The sequence below is a fragment of the Aquarana catesbeiana genome, linkage group LG02, assembly GCF_042186555.1.
Source record: "Aquarana catesbeiana isolate 2022-GZ linkage group LG02, ASM4218655v1, whole genome shotgun sequence".
Lineage (NCBI taxonomy): Eukaryota > Metazoa > Chordata > Amphibia > Anura > Ranidae > Aquarana > Aquarana catesbeiana.
This window is the reverse complement of record NC_133325.1, coordinates 337,728,086-337,744,668: the sequence shown is the minus strand read 5'-3', so window position 1 is coordinate 337,744,668 and position 16,583 is coordinate 337,728,086. Positions and strand designations below refer to the sequence as shown.

General features: G+C 41.4%; 1 protein-coding gene across 5 annotated transcripts in view; it reads right to left on the bottom strand.

Annotated features, from left to right (window-relative positions):
* FRMPD4 (FERM and PDZ domain containing 4) overlaps nucleotides 1-16,583 on the bottom strand; it is a 608,500-nt gene that overhangs the window by 151,935 nt on the left and 439,982 nt on the right. For all 5 annotated transcript variants that reach the window (XM_073614854.1, XM_073614850.1, XM_073614851.1 and 2 more), the window contains one exon: nucleotides 8,227-8,329. In XM_073614854.1, the coding sequence (XP_073470955.1) occupies nucleotides 8,227-8,329 (103 nt within the window). The remainder of the gene's footprint in view (nucleotides 1-8,226; nucleotides 8,330-16,583) is intronic.

The window sequence follows — 16,583 nt, the reverse complement described above, 5'->3', positions numbered from 1 at the left end:
TAGGCCTCCCACTGAGCTGGCCTGCCAGGCTGCTTGCTAGGATAAGGGTCTGGTGTGGATTTTGGGGGGACTAGATTGCCATTTTTTTTTATTCATTCTCTCATAGGGTTCCCCTTAACCACTTCAATGCACTGTATTATATACTGTACACTAGACTGTACTAAACTGCCTGCTGCACTGTACACTAAATGCACTGTGTATATATATATATATATATATATATATATATATATATATATATTATAATATACTACACAGTATATATATATATATATATATATATATATATATATACCATTAAACTGCCTGCACTCCACTAACTAACCTGCCTAATCTAGCTCAAGTTCTCTCAATCTCCTCCACGTATCACACTACATTCGGCTGCTGTGTAAGCAGCCTTATATAGTGTGGGGCATGGACTTAGCCCCCTGAACCATGATTGGCCAAAGGCACCCTGCCTTTGGCCAATCACGGCTCTTACAGCAGATCGCTCTGTGATTGGCCAAAGCATGCAGGCCAGGTGCATGCTTTGGCCAATCAGCAGCCGTCAATGCACTGCAATCCCGTTGTGTATTATGGGGCGCTCTATGGTGCTCGAATTTGCCGCAAATGCCCCATACGTTTGGTTCGTTTGCGAACAAGCCAACACCCGATGTTCGAGTCGAACTTACGTTTGATTCAAACACCGGAACTGTCCCTATCCATGAGTGCCTTTTTCAATCCAGGGACTTATTTGGGTTACAAGAGTACTTTTTTCTTGATTTGACTTTTTCTCTTTGAGTATGTGATTTTTATGATGAAATCCTTTCTTTCGTGTAGAAATAGTCTTTGGCTTCTGAAACATATTTGCAACACTTATTTCACATAACTATCACACTGGGCATATTTGGTAATGTGCTACATAGTATAGAAAGAAAGCTTAAATAGTTCAGGAGAGACTACAGGCTGTATTATCAACATCTAATCTAAGCAAGCTTCATCATTTTCCACAATTTTACTTTTACAATGCCGATTTGAAACAAAAAGTATAAATAATTAAAAATATAAAGGTAAAATGTAATTATGGCTGGTAATAGTTATGCAATAGCCATTTTTCATAAATATATTATTTTAAAAGCCTGCATTAATGACACATATCACTGAATGTTTGACTTTTTTTTAATAGATAAAATAGAGCTTTCTTTTAAATTCCTGATTAAATACCGTACTGGTGACCCCACAATAGGGATAAAACTTTTTCGCGGAAGGGAGTTAAACAAGACACGTGGCCACTCATCAAAATTAGAAGAAAAGAGGTTTAAACTTAAACTACGTAGAGGGTTCTTTACTGTAAGAGCGGCAAGGATGTGGAATTCCCTTCCACAGGCGGTGGTCTCAGTAGGGGGCATCGATATTTTCAAAAAACTATTAGATACGCACCTGAACGACCTCAACATACAGGGATATACAAGGCAATACTGACATATAATCACACACATAGGTTGGACTTTATGGACTTGTGTCTTTTTTTAACCTCACCTACTATGTAACTATGTAATCCACAATGTGAGAAAGTGCTCAAACTTGCCTTCGCATCTAATCTCACTCCCAAGATTGTGTTGCCTTTCATACTTAAATGATCAGCAAAGAAAGCTCATAAGATGCCATCTTTATTCAGTAATAGGCTTTCCCAGGTCCAGTCCCCTTTAAGGAATCTCCAAGCAGTCCACATCCAATAAACTATACTCACAAAGCAAATGAAAAAGTATCAGCCATAAAACATAGGCAATAAAAACTCTTCAAAAACAGAGACAAAAAACTCCCAGGGGCTTTTAGGCAGCAAAAAAATACAAAATAAGTCAATTGGATATATAAAAAATGTATTTTATTAAAACAAAAATTACATAAAGTTTCAAAAATAAAGTGAAATTATAAAAACATGAGCTCTGGTATATATGCCCTCTATACTACACCGGATGTCCTAATGGCATAGATAAACAACATTATATACATGACATTTTTTTCAAACTTGATAACTTCTCAAAAAACTCAACGCGTTTAGATTTATGCTAGTTCAAATATTCCTCATGGGGATAAGGACATCTTTAATGGGCAGGTTACACAGGTGACCAGAGGATACTAAAAAACACCCAAGCAGGCGTGGCCCAAATTGAGCCTACGAGAGATCACATCTGCTGAGTGGGAGGAAAGTGAGACAAGGCCCACACATGCACCTTAATTCAATGATAGATTAAGTGTCAGCTCCTTATGTGTTTTACAATTGGAGTTCCTTTATGTATATACAATTATTGATTCTCAGATATAAACAGTCCAAGAGTTTCATTTATATGATGACAGTATTGCCATAAGAGACAGGGTAATAAAAGCAAGCCACTGTATAGCTATATATACAGCCATAAGGAGCTGACACTTAATCTATCATTGAATTAAGGTGCATATGTGGGCCCCATCTCACTTTCCTCCCTCCCACTCAGCAGATGTGATCTCTCATAGGCTCAATTTTGGCCCCAGTGTGTCTCCTTGTTGGGCGACCGTTCTGAAACCCACCTGCTTAGGTGTTTTTTAGTATGCTCTGGTCACCTGTAACCTCTCCATTAAAGATGTCCTTATCCCCCTGAGGAAGATTTGAACTAGCATAAATCGAAACATGTTGGGGTTTTTTGAGCAGTATATCAAGTTTAATTTTTTTTTTATGTATATAATGTTGTTTATCTATGCCATTAGGACACCCTGTGCAGTATAGAGGGTACATATACCAGAGCTCATGTTTTTATAATTGCACTTTCTTTTTGAAACTTTATGTTATTTTGTATCAAAAAAATATAGTTTTTATATATCCAATTGACTTATTTTGTATTTTTTGCTGCCTAAAAGCCCCGGGGAGTTTTTTGTCTCTGTTTTTGTTTTTGTTGGGCCCCTAAATCTATAAAATCTCTCCATCTAGTCAGACACTCATCCCCGCCACAGTGCTGAACAATCAACGTCTCACCCAACTTATGGCTCAGAGAGATCCGACATGTCGCTTCCGAGAAGAGGACCGACGTCACATCTGGTTGTGGTGCAGTCCCGTATATGACGTCAGCCCTCGTCCTGGTTGCTTTATTAAGTAAAAAAAAAAAACATAGGGAAATAAAGCTTCCTATGAATCATAATGAACTGTTAAAAGTTGTCAGTTATTGAGATGTAATAAAGGATTTCCACAGCAGTAGTAAATATGTATTATTTGCTGAGAAATAATCTATTAAAAAAAATCAGTGGGGATGATTTACGAAAGGAAAAGCGACTGTTCACTTTGTAAGGGAATTTGCACCTTGCTGACTTCCATCATCCACTCATGTGCAATCAAGAATACTGTTTTTTTTTATTTTACAAGCACCTGATTGGGTATTGTTTGCAAAGTAAAATACATTTCACCACATTCACTAAGCTCTAGGACAAATTCCCTTGAAAAGTGCAAACTACCCTGCAAAGTGAACAGCTTATTTGCCTTTAGTAAATCAACCCCAATATGTCACCATGTAGTTGTCTCACAGGTCAACACCACCTAAAATGTAACAAACTCATGCTGCTCCAGGTTGGCCCACACCAAAGGACTCTTAATCCAGCATATAAAGGGGACTAGACCAGCTTGCAACTGAATTCAATACAAAGTAAAAAATACAGACAGCTGCATTCCACAGTTTTTTCGTGGCATTTTTATTATCGCAATAAATCCATAAAAGCTGCTACAACTTACAGTTGAGGGAGAGAGAGAGATGGTTAATGCATTTCACGCTGTGCTCAGCGCTTCCTCACAGCCTGTCAAACCACCTGATATTCACACACAGGCAGATTACCCAGGTGGGACCAATCAGGACATGGCTGATTTCTCTCAAGCACACTAACAGAGATACCATTATTTAAAAAAAACAAAACAAATGCAATAAGTCATAAACTAATCTAGAGTGGATGACTGGGGACAAAGAGAAGGCAAATGTATTAAATGCTTTCTTCAGCTCTGTGTATACAAAGGAGCATGGGGGGAGCTCATGTCCATAATGGGGTGGTAGTGACACCGCCCTAAATGATCCACAATGGCTCAAAAGTGATATGGTCCAGAAATATTTAGATAGAATAAAGGTGGATAAAGCACCTGGACCAGATGGCACCCACCCACGGATCCTAAAAGAATTGAGCTCTGTCATTTTAAGGCTGTTGTTTCTAATATTTAGGGACTCGTTAATAACTGGAATGGTACCACTGGATTGGTGCAGGGCCAATATGGTGCCCATATTTAAAAAGGGATCAAAGTCTTTGCCAAGTAACTATAGACCTGTTAGTTTAACTTCTATAGTCGGGAAGATACTGGAGAGTTTGATAAAAGACCACACAGACGAGTTCTTGCTGGAAAAAAATATTTTAAGACAGCGTGTATTCATGAAAGACAGAAGTTTTTCAAACAAATCTGATTTCTTTTTATGAAGCGGTAAGTAAAACCTTGGACAGAGGGGTGGCTGTGGACCCGGTATACTTGGATTTTGCAAAAGCATTTGACACAGTTCCCCACACATGGCTCATGTGTAAGGTAAAGTCTACAGGCTTGAAAAGATCAATTTGTAAATGGATAGAAAACTGGCTAAAAGACAGAATTCAGAGAGTAGTGGTTAATGATTCTTACTCTGAATGGTCTAAGGTTATCATTGGTGTACCCCAAGGTTCAGTGTTGGGACCCTTACTTTTTAATACCTTTATAAATGATACTGGGTCTGGGATTAAAAGTACAATTTCTGTCTTTGCAGATGACACCAAGCTATGCAGTGGAATAACGTCCTTATAGGATTTCTCCAATTTACAAGCCAAACGCAATGCACTGTCTAATTGGGCAACTAAGTGGAAAATTAGGTTTAATGTTGATAAATGTAAAGTTATGTACTTGGGGGCTAAGAATATGCATGCATCATACATACTAGGGGAAGTACAATTGGGGGAATCAATGGTCGAGAAGGATCTTGGGGCTTTGGTAGATCATAAGCTCAATAATAGCATGCAATGCCAAGCTGCGGTTTCCAAAGCGAACAAAGTCCTTTCTTGTACAAATCATTAGTAAGACCTCATCTGGAATATGCAGTTCAGTTTTGGGCACCAGTTCTCAAAAAGGATATCGAGGAACTGGAAAAAGTGCAGAGAAGGGCAACAAAACTGATAAGAGGCATGGAGGAGCTCAGCTATGCGCAAAGATTAGAGTAACTGAATTTATTCCCTCTCTAGAAGATGAGATTAAGGGGGATATGATCAACATGTAGAAATACATAAGTGGTCCATATAGTGAACTTGGTGTTGAGTTATTCACTTTAAGGTCATCACAGAGTACAAGGGGGCTCTCTTTACGTCTAGTGGAAAAAATATTTAATCTCCTAATACGGAAAGGCTTCTTCACAGTAGAAGCTGTGAAAATGTGGAATAGACTCCCTTCAGAAGTGGTTCTGGCAAGCTCAGTAGATTGCTTTAAAAAAGGCCTGGATTCTTTAATAAATGTATTAAATATAACTGGTTACTGACATTTATAGGTAACGTGGATCCAGAGAAAATCTGATTGCATCTCTGGGATCAGGAAGGAATTTTTTCCCCTGCTATAGCAAATTGGTTCATGCTTTGCTGGGGTTTTTCGCCTTCCTCTGGATCAACTGTGGGTATAGGATTGTGTATATGGGATTGTATTATTTTTTTTTGGTTGAACTAGATGGACTTGTGTTTTTTTTCAACCTGACTAACTTTGTAACTATATATATATATAGATATAAATATCTATATATATATATATATATATATATATATAACAAAAACATATATAAATGATGTGAATTCAGTTTCAAATTAATCTACTGTGGTGAGTACTGTCACCCAAGTGAAAAAAACAAAATAGACATAAATACTGTAATTTACATAAACATAAAATTGTGTCACTAAATTTCCACCTTTGGGACTATGCATGACAACCCAAATAATGTAATCAAGGAAAACCTCATCTATCCATATTTAGTATATATATATGAATGGGATCTATTATTCATAAAAATGAGTGAGCTCCCATTCAAAGTTTAATGCTCCCAGGATCCTTGTCTGTAATTGAAATATCCAAAAAACCTCCCGCTTGCACAGGGGTCTGAAGGAATCTCCCCCCCACTCCTAGGGGCTACAGTTTTTTCTATACCCTGTATCTACCAGGCTGAGGGATCGCCTCCATGTACATCATTAAAATGCCTCACCACATTAGTGAAATGTTTCTTCTCCGTGTTATAGATGCGTTCACGGAGGCGATCTCACAGCCTTCTTGTAGTTCTCCCTACAAACCGAAGGGAACAAATCTTACAAGTGATTAGATAAATAACATTCCGGGTATTACAGTTAATAACAGATTTAAAGCAGTATTAAACCTAAAAGCAAACATGGGCTAGCACAAAGGAGTTATTAAACAAAGAGACAACAACAATTCTTTCTTTAACCATTTATTAATTTGGTAATAAATATTGGCCATGGTGTTGTTCAAGGGTAACCTGTCAATGTTTAAATAAATACAAATAAATATGAAGCCATCTTGGCTATATAACCATCAGAATTTATACGGTGTCCATCCAGACAATGCTGGACGACTATTCCCCACTGAACAACCCATGACTAAAGCATTAAATAAAGGGGTGGGGGGGTGGGAGTCCCGGTCCTGCTCCACACGGTCTGACGGTAACGGCCGGACGGCCCTCTTTTATCACCTCCGAAATTCGCGGGCTTAAGGGGCCCGCCAGATTGCACCAATCAGCTGCTTGTTGCTACCCTGCGGAGGCTGCTGCCCACCAATTGCCATCCTGAAATACAGAACAGGGAACATGCATTCCCCTTTGGCTCTCCCATGTTGGTCCTGCATATTGCATGGACCTTTCATTTTTTTATATTGCAGCTTACCAATTCATAGATGTGGTGACTATGTTTGTTTCCTTTTTTTAGGCTTTCTTCTATATTCATCTGGTGATACATCCAGTAAGTCTGTTGTTTTTCAACAGAAAAGCTCTCTTGCAGTTACAGGGATGAAAGGAACCATTTAACACTGGCAGGGGTGCTTAAAATGATCAGCTTTTATTTACTTATGTAATACCTTTATCCCAGTGGGGAAAAAATTGTTCACTGTAACTGCTTATTAGCTGGAGTTCAGCTTCAGTTTGTTAGTGTATTTAAATCTGCTAGTACATCTAACACCTCCCTCCCCCCCAGACTAACAATGCTGCTGTCCAAATCTGCCCTCTGTGCTCATTCATCCTGAGTGGTGTCTGTATAATACAGGAGGTGTATTACTGGCCAGATCACTAGGTGAAAACAGAGGGAAAAAAGCCTAAAAAAGAAAACTAATACAGTCACCACATCTAATGATTGGTAAGCTGCAATATATTACATTTTTAAATTTGGGTTTAATACCTGTTTATTGTAAACTCTCTAACATTCACTGTTAATGAGAACCAGTCACCCCTACAAATGCACATATACTCACAGAGCAACGCCACCTAAAATGTACTGTTTGATTTTTCCAACAGTCTCCTTCCATAACAAACTAAATCAATAATCTAGGATCCACATTGAGGAAATGTGTTCCCTCCTAGAAACTTAAGTATCTACCTAGTTTCTTTATAAATCTTGGATCTTTAACCAAAACCTTTTACACACACACACACACACACACACACATAAAGTAAAAGTACTAAATAAAGGACTGATGTGGAACGTGAACACGAGAATCAAGTTTCCCATATATTGTCAAATTTAGTAGGACAACCTCTGGCTTCAAACAGTAGCTGTAAACAGAAAGGACTTTATTAACCATCCTTTTTCAAGCGATAATGTGTAGGATCTCAATTTTGAAAAGCAACATTATAGTTTTGGTGGAAATTTCTGGAGACACAAGGGGAAGTGAGAGGGAATCTTTATAAATTGGGCTGAAATTTCCTCACCAAAACAGGTGCCTCCACCTCACTCCCACCTCCTTTTCTAAAAACATAGAGATATTTGATATGATTTCTTCTTTGTCCCCAAGACAGAAGGTACTTTTTTATGCATGTCAGTTTAAACCTGCATACCTCGTTCGCTGATAAAGTATGGATGAAAATGTGAGTGGCAAGGTTTGTTAATATTTTATTACTATAGGCCACTGGCTCAAGGTTCTTGCTAGGCCCGATGAATTAAAAGCAGAGACATATCAAATACCTGACAAGGTCGATCACTCGCTCTCTTGGAGCATTGCTGACTGGCTCCTCATTTATCATAATGATCTGATCCCCTGGGACTAATTTTCCTTCAGAGGGTCCACCTAAAAAAAGAAACAGAATCAAGCTAGATATCACTGGAAATGGTTATTTTTTCAGTTGCTGTTATTTTTATGAAACGAAAAAAAAAAATGATTTAACAGCGTATACAATGAGCAAGATGTCTAAAAGGTTAAACACAAAATAAATCCACAAGTTTCACTTTATTTATGACAAGCTAATGCTCATAGTGTGGGTCAGTGGTTGCAACAAGTCTATAAATAATTGCTATTGGTCATAGTTTATTCAGGGCTGCATACATCACCCAGGCACAGGTAACTGAAAAGACTTCAAGAAAAATGTATAAATAAAAATGTGAGTAATGTGACAGGGACTTAGTCATAAGTGCAACTGAATAGCTCACTGCTTCAGTGTAAATCAATGTTCAGGCTTTGGGTTCTTTGGGAAAGATACCATCAACAGGTAAGATATACAGTTCTTAACCAGTGGTAACAGGTAATGAGAGCGTGGGCCATAGCAGGCAGAGTGTAAGGCTGCCATGTGTCACACCTTTCAACTATGTTTGTATGGCTCTTCATGTATGTCTGCATGTAAGAAGTGAAAGTGGTGGTCAAAGGACTTCAATTTTTCATGTACTTGTCACTCCCTATCTGCCTGACAGCAAATTCATTGCAGTAGCTGTGTAAAAAAAAAGAGCAAAACCTATCACCAAAATCTCATATAAGCATTAACGTGTTAATGTAGTTTTCTTTCATTGTCTTCAATCTTTTAAAATCTGTGTCTTTCACTAAAAAAATTGTGATTTTCCTTATTCAGGCACTTCCCGTTATAGAGTGACAGAGGTCACCCATTATTTATTATTGTTATTATACAGGATTTATATAGCGCCAACAGTTTTTGCAGCACTTTACAACATGAGGGCAGACAGTACACTTACAATACAAATCAATACAGGAGGGATCAGAGGGCCCTGCTCATTAGAGCTTACAATCTAGAAGGGAGGGTCAAGTGGAAACAAAAGGTAATAACTGTGGGGGATGAGCTGATGGAGAAAATGAAAAAACAATTGTTAAGTGTGGGTAGGGTAGGCTCAGTGCCGGGACAAGGTCATCTGGTGCCCAGGGCAAAGATGGAAAACTGCGCCCCCCGCCGCTGTAAAGCTACAACGCCTACAGACGATGGGATCTATACTGGGAATTTGTTAAATACTAGTATTGGCGGCGATCAGTGACTTAGGCGCGGTTCACACTGGGGAAACTTGTCACGCCCCATTCAGTACAATGAAACCGTTCTAATCGGAGTGACAGGACACAGCACATCAAGGCACATCAGGGCACAGGTCACAGTTCATCAGGGCACAGCACATCAGGGCACAGCACATCAGGGCACATCAGGGCACAGCACATCAGGGCACATCAGGGCACAGCACATCAGGGCACAGCACATCAGGGCACATCAGGGCACAGCACATCAGGGCACAGGTCACAGTACATCAGGGTACAGAGCCCAGCACATCAGGGTACAGCACACCCGGCCACATCAGGGTACAGCACATCAGGGCACAGCACATCAGGGTACAGAGCCCAGCACATCAGGTCACAGTACATTGGGGCACACGACATTAAGGCACAGCACATCGGGGCACAAGGCACATCGGGGCACTTCAGGGCACAAGGCACATAGGACATCAGGGCACATAGCACATTAGGGCACATCCGGCACATAGCACATCAGGGCACGGGGCACATAGCACATCATGGCACGGGGCACATCAGGGTACAGAGCACATCAGGGTACAGAGCACATCAGGGCACAACACATCAGGGTACAGGGCACAGCACATCAGGGTACAGGGCACATCAGGGCACATAGCACGTCAGGGCACGGGGCACAAAGCACATCAGGGCACGGAGCACATCAGTGCACGGTCCACATCAGGGTAAGGAGCACATCAGGGCACATGGCACATCAGGGCACGGGGCACATCAGGGCACATGGCACATCAGGGCACGGGGCACATCAGGGCACGGAGCACATCAGGGCACGGGGGCATATGGCACATCAGGGCACATAATGGCACATGAGGGGGAACATGGCACATTATGGGGCACATCAGGGCACATCATGGGGCACGTCAGGGCACATCATGGGGCACGTCAGGGCACATCATGGGGCACGTCAGGGCACATCATGGGGCACGTCAGGGCACATTATAGGGCACGTCAGGGCACATTATGGGACACATCAGGGCACATCATGGGGCACATCAGGGCACATCATGGGGCACGTCAGGGCACATTATAGGGCACGTCAGGGCACATCATGGGGCACATCATGGGGCACATCAGGGCACATCATGGGGCACATCAGGGCACATCATAGGGCACATAGCACATTAAGGGGCACATTGTTTACTAGCCTGCATGCAGAGCAGCGCTGGAAGCATCTGTGATAAGTTCTCTCTCTCATGTCACACTGCTCCCCGGCGGCCCCTCCTCTCTTCTCGTCCATCCCAGATGATGTCACAAGCAAATAGGGAAGGACGAGAAGAGAGGAGGGGCGCCGGGGAGCAGCGTGACATGAGAGAGAGAACTTATCACAGATGCTTCCAGCGCTGCTCTGCATGCATTTCGATCTACCCATCAGGCGCCAGCTGTCGGCGATTGACGGGTAGATCCTCCAATGCAGGACAGAAACTCCGCCTGATAGGGAAGTGAGAGGCGGGGCGGGGCTGGTCTCAGGCTTGTGCTGGGTGCAGGAGCGCACTCGGCACATGTTAAAAATTATCAATTTTTGCGCGGCCGGTGTTGTAAACTCTGCATAGGTAGCAGGAATTTTTACAACACCGGTTCACTGGTGCTTCTATTGCGCCCCTCTTCCTCCAGTAAATGGTCCCGCCCAGGGCATTTTTCCCTTCCGCCCCCCCCCCCCCTTTGTACCTGCCCTGGGTAGGCTTCTCTGAAGAGAAGGGATTTCAGGGATCATCTAAAAGCTAAAAGAGTAGGAGATAAGTGGACAGATTGGGGTAAGGCATTCTTTTCCAAAGCCCTGGAGGTGAGCATGGGAGGACGTGACGAGGAATCTGGAGAACAGGAGGTCTTGAGAGGAATGAAGAGAACAAGCAGGTTGGTATTTAGAGACTAGGCTAGTAATGTAGCTGGGGGCTAAATTGCGGATGGCTTTGTAAGTAGTTGTTAGTATTTTGAATTTAATTCATTGGGTGAGCGGAAGCCAGTGGAGGTATTGACAGAGAAGGGTAGCAGAGACAGAGCGATTGGTAAGGTGGATGAGTCTGGCAGCAGCATTCATGATGGATTGAAAAGGTGATAGACTATGTAGAGGTAAGCCAATGAGAAGGGAGTTGCAGTAGTCCAGGCGAGAGATGACCAGCGAGTGAATTAAGGGCTTTGTTGTGTCATTGGTTAGAAAGGGGCATATTTTGAAGATGATTTTGCGGAGGTTGAGGTAGGAAGATTTGGATGCTTCTGCATTGTCATAAATTCACATGCACCTCTGGTGGTAACTACAAATAACCATATTTGCAAGCAATCTGTGGTGTACCAGTCTTTGCGCAATTTTCAAGTTGAGCGTATTTTTAATTCTGTGGTTTTAATATAGAAAGTGGTGTTTTTATAGAAAGCATTATGATTGTTTCCTGAGTACCTGTTATGAACCTGTGGATGACATTTTGAGGGTGCCAAGAGGAAAAAGGTCACATCATCTATTATATGTGGTAATGTCTCTTAAAGGGACAAGCCCATTTGGCCTATAGAGTACAGGTCAAATTGGGAAGTGAGCTGCTAATATTGGCGGTGTTTGTTGTATGGGGTGTGTTGTATTCACAGAAAAGATTAATACACTAAAAAGTTGAGGACATTCACTGAATAACACAACACGTGGACTTTGTTCTTTATTTCAATCCTTTATTTATGTTTTATTTGGATTATTGAACTTTTTTAATTTAAACCTCACAGTGGATTGTCACTTATAGTGCAGCGCTGAATCATTTTGTTGTTTTTTCAGTTTCAAAGTGTGTGGTACACTTTTAAGCAGATTCTGGCAACAGCACAGTTTATTTATTTGTTTTATAGATTTTTTTTTCACTTCATTGCACTTTTTTAGCAATTGTAAAGGTGTGCACAGGGGTATTCCTGTTTCTTATATACTGTACATACATATGGTATACTGTATATTTATATACATTATACATATTTTTAAATATACCATATAAACTAAAAAAATATAAAAACATGACTCTAAACCCTTTATCTTTATGCTGCTGTCATGCATGTAGAGATAAAAGCAATCTTTGCATACAGTTTACTGTTTTTCATGTCCTTCTTTCTTCTAAAGCTAGTTTACTAAGCTGAGACATTTCATTATTTATGTAATGTCTCAAGTGTCTCATTTTGTACCAGATGCCCTTAAACCTACAGGGTGGTTGGATGTACAGGCATCTTGGTCTGTTGTTAAATACGGTTTGTGTTTATTTCTATGGAAACAGGAGGAAAAGAAGACAGAAGCACTATCACATTTTGACAGTCTCAGTTATCTCAGGGAGAATTGGTGGTGGTTGGGATAGGATTTTTTTAACCTGCTTGACTCCTGATCACCTTGGGAGTGGCCAGGTGGTCAGTATTTTAATGACCTCATAAATATACAGTGCCTTGCAAAAGTATTCACCCCCCCATTTTTCATGTTTTGTTGCCTCACAACCTGGCATTAACAAGGTTTGTTTGGGGATTTGCATCATTTAATTTACAGAACATGTCCACAACTTTGAAGATTTTTTTTATTGCGAAGCAAACAACAAATAGGACAAAATAACAGAAAAAGTCAATGTGCATAACTATTCACCCCCCTAAAGTCAATACTTTGTAGAGCCACCTTTTGCGGCTATCACAGCTCCAAGTCACTTTGGATAAGTCTCTATGAGCTTGCCACATCTTACCACTGGGATTTTTGCCCATTCCTCCTTGCAAAACTGCTCCAGCTCCTTCAAGTTGGATGGTTTGCGCTTGTGAACAGCAATGTTTAAGTCTGACCACAGATTTTCTATTGGATTGAGGTCTGGGCTTTGTCTAGGCCATTCCAACACATTTACATATTTCCCCTTAAACCACTCAAGTGTTGCTTTAGCAGTGTGTTTGGGGTCATTGTCCTGCTGGAAGGTGAACCTTCTTCCTAGCCTCAAATCACACACAGAGTGGTACAGGTTTTGCTCAAGAATATCCCTGTATTTAGCACCATCCATCTTTCCATCAACTCTGACCAGTTTCCCAGTCCCGACTGCTGAAAAACATCCCCACAGCATGATGCTGCCACCACCATGTTTCACTGTGGGGATGGTGTTCTTTGGGTGATGCGTTGGGTTTGCGCCAAGTCTCATCAGACCAGAGCACCTTCCTCCATACATTTTGGGAGTCTCCCACATGCCTTTTCGCAAACTCAAAACGTGCCATTTTGTTTTTTGCTGAAAGTAATGGCTTTCTTCTGGCCACTCTGCCATAAAAAGCCCAACTCTATGGAGCATACGGCTTATTGTCGTCCTACGTACAGATACTCCAGTCTCTGCTGTGGAACTCTGCAGCTCCTCCAGGGTTATCTTAGGTCTCTGTGCTGCCTCTCTGATTAATGCCCTCCTTGCCCGGTTCATGAGTTTTGGTGTGCGGCCGTCTCTTGGCAGGTTTGCTGTTGTGCCATGTTCTTTCCATTTGGTTATGATAGATTTTATAGTGCTCCTAGGGATCATCAAAGATTTGGATATTTATTTTTTTATAACCTAACCCTGACTTGTACTTCTCAACAACATTGTCCCTTACTTGCTTGGAGAGTTCCTTGGTCTTCATGGCAGTGTTTGGTTAGTAGTGTCTCTTGCTTAGGTGTTGCAGCCTCTGGGGCCTTTCAAAAAGGTGTGTATATGTAATGACAGATCATGTGACACTTAGACTGCACACAGGTGGACATCATTTCACTAATTGTGTGACTTCTAAAGGTAATTGGTTGGACCAGAGCTTTTTATGAGCTTCATAACAAAGGGGGTGAATACATACGCACATGCCAATTATCATTTTTTGTTATTTCTGAAAAATAGTTTTAGGTATCTAATTTTACTTCACCAACTTAGACTATTGTGTTCTGATCCATCACATATAATTCAGATTAAAAAAAGCATTGAACTAAAAGCTATAATGTAACACAATAGGTAAAGAGCCAAGGGGGGTGAATACTTTTGCAAGGCACTGTAAGTAGGTTACTTGTTTCTACTGAAAACTGCTAGAACATTCAATGACGGCTGTCATCGAATGTTCATGGCAGGTTACAAAATTTTGGCTAATTTAGTTAATAAATAAATTGTTACTGTACAACTGAAGTGAGATTATATTTCACAGTTACTGAAGGTCATTGCTGAAGCGAAGCATTAAAGCCAAAATACCAGAAATTCAGCTACTTTGTAAAATGTGCTGGATTAGTAGGGGTTAATTCCAAGAGGAACATGCCATGTCATAAAATTATTTCTTTAATTTACAGTTTACATTTTATTCTGAGTGGCAAGAGCATAACTATTGCTGTTCTGACCTTCAAGGTCTCAGCTCCTGAGGCTACAGAATCACATGCAGCCACTGTACCTGCCCCTCCATTCACCCATCCCAATCACAGAGTGTTTGTATTAACTGAACTCATTCACAGAATACAACGCCTTCTGTGAATGAACAGCAGAGAGAAGGGTTGGGCAGAGCTCTGTGTGTGAGAAGACAGCATCTCTCCCCTCAGAGCTCCGGGAATGTAGTGATAGTTGCACTCCCGGTGCTCCATATAACTGACAGATGTAAAGTAAAGTGACCACAAGGTGACATGCACCTCCTTGGACTTAACTGGAGAGTGTAAAATCTTGTGCAGCTCTGCACAGAAATCAACTTCCAGTTTTTTTCTGTTAAAGCTTAATTGAACAAACTGAAGTTAGAAGCTGATTGGCTACCATGCGCAGCTGTACCAGATTTTGCACTCTTTAGGCTGGGTTCACACTGGTGCGACACGACAGCCGTCCTACTTTGGATCCGACTTTGCCCTGCAACATGAAGCCGGCATGTGTCCGACTTTCTTTTTTTTTTTTTTTTTTTCCATAATAATATTTATTATCCGATGCACAAAACAGAGAGCGTAAACAGTGACCAGGATATTACATGGTACAAATTGTTTCACAAATCTAAAATACAGATAGATAACATAGGCATATCCAATATCAAATTCAAAATATTAGGTTGTACATCAGTCATTTAACAGAATGTCTTAATTGACCCTTTTAGGGTAAGTATTGAAAGAGTATTATAGCTCCATGCAGAGGCTAAGGGTTCTGAGCAAAAGGGGAAGTAACAGAAAAGAAGAAGGGGGGAGAAAGAAGAAAAAAGGAAGAAAGGGGTAAAAAAAGAGCAAAGGGAGAGGGAGGGAGGATAAAAGAAAAAAAAAAAAAGGGGGGGGGTGGATCAGATTGCACGGGGAATAAGCCCTACGATAGTGAGGCAGGGGAGAAAGGAACTGTAGGAGGAGGATTAGTAAGGCAATAGGAAAAGAAAAGAGGGGGGGGGGAAGGAACAAGGCCTTCCCCCCTGTCTCCGTCCCACCCCCCCGCCCCGGCGCAGCTCCCTCCACCCTCCATTCCTCAAGGGGGAAAGTTAAAAAGGTTCAGGGGTTATGTTCGCCAAATCGCTGGGACAGTTTGAAGTGTGTCCAGCAGGCCCACGTGTTTGTGAATTTTTGGATTCGCTCCTGCGATATATGGACCAGCTCCTCCATCTCCTCTATCTTGGAGATCCTACGAAACCACTCTCCGATCGTGGGGGCGGACGTGGATCTCCAATGTGTCGGAACGCACAGTCTAGCCGCATTCACCAAGTGCATTGCCAGTGACCTGTAGTATTCGTTTTTAGTTAAGTGAGTATGGTGTAGGAGGTATTGAGCAGGGGAGAATGTTAGGGAGTACGTCGTAATGTGTGTAATAAGGTTGTGTACCTCCTTCCAATATGGTTGAATGAGATCACATTCCCACCATACATGTAACATAGTCCCTTTTGCCTTCCCGCACCTCCAGCACGTATCTGGAATTGTCGGAGAAAATTTATGTAAAAGTGCCGGGGTCCTGTACCAGCGTGTTAGGATTTTGTATCCATTCTCTTGAATGGCTACATTAAGGGATCCCTTATGTACGTATTCATAGATGCATGTCCAGTCCTCGTCTGTGAAGGTCATCTGCAGATCTTTTTCCCATTTCATGCGTGCGGGGTCAGTGGGGCAGGTAAC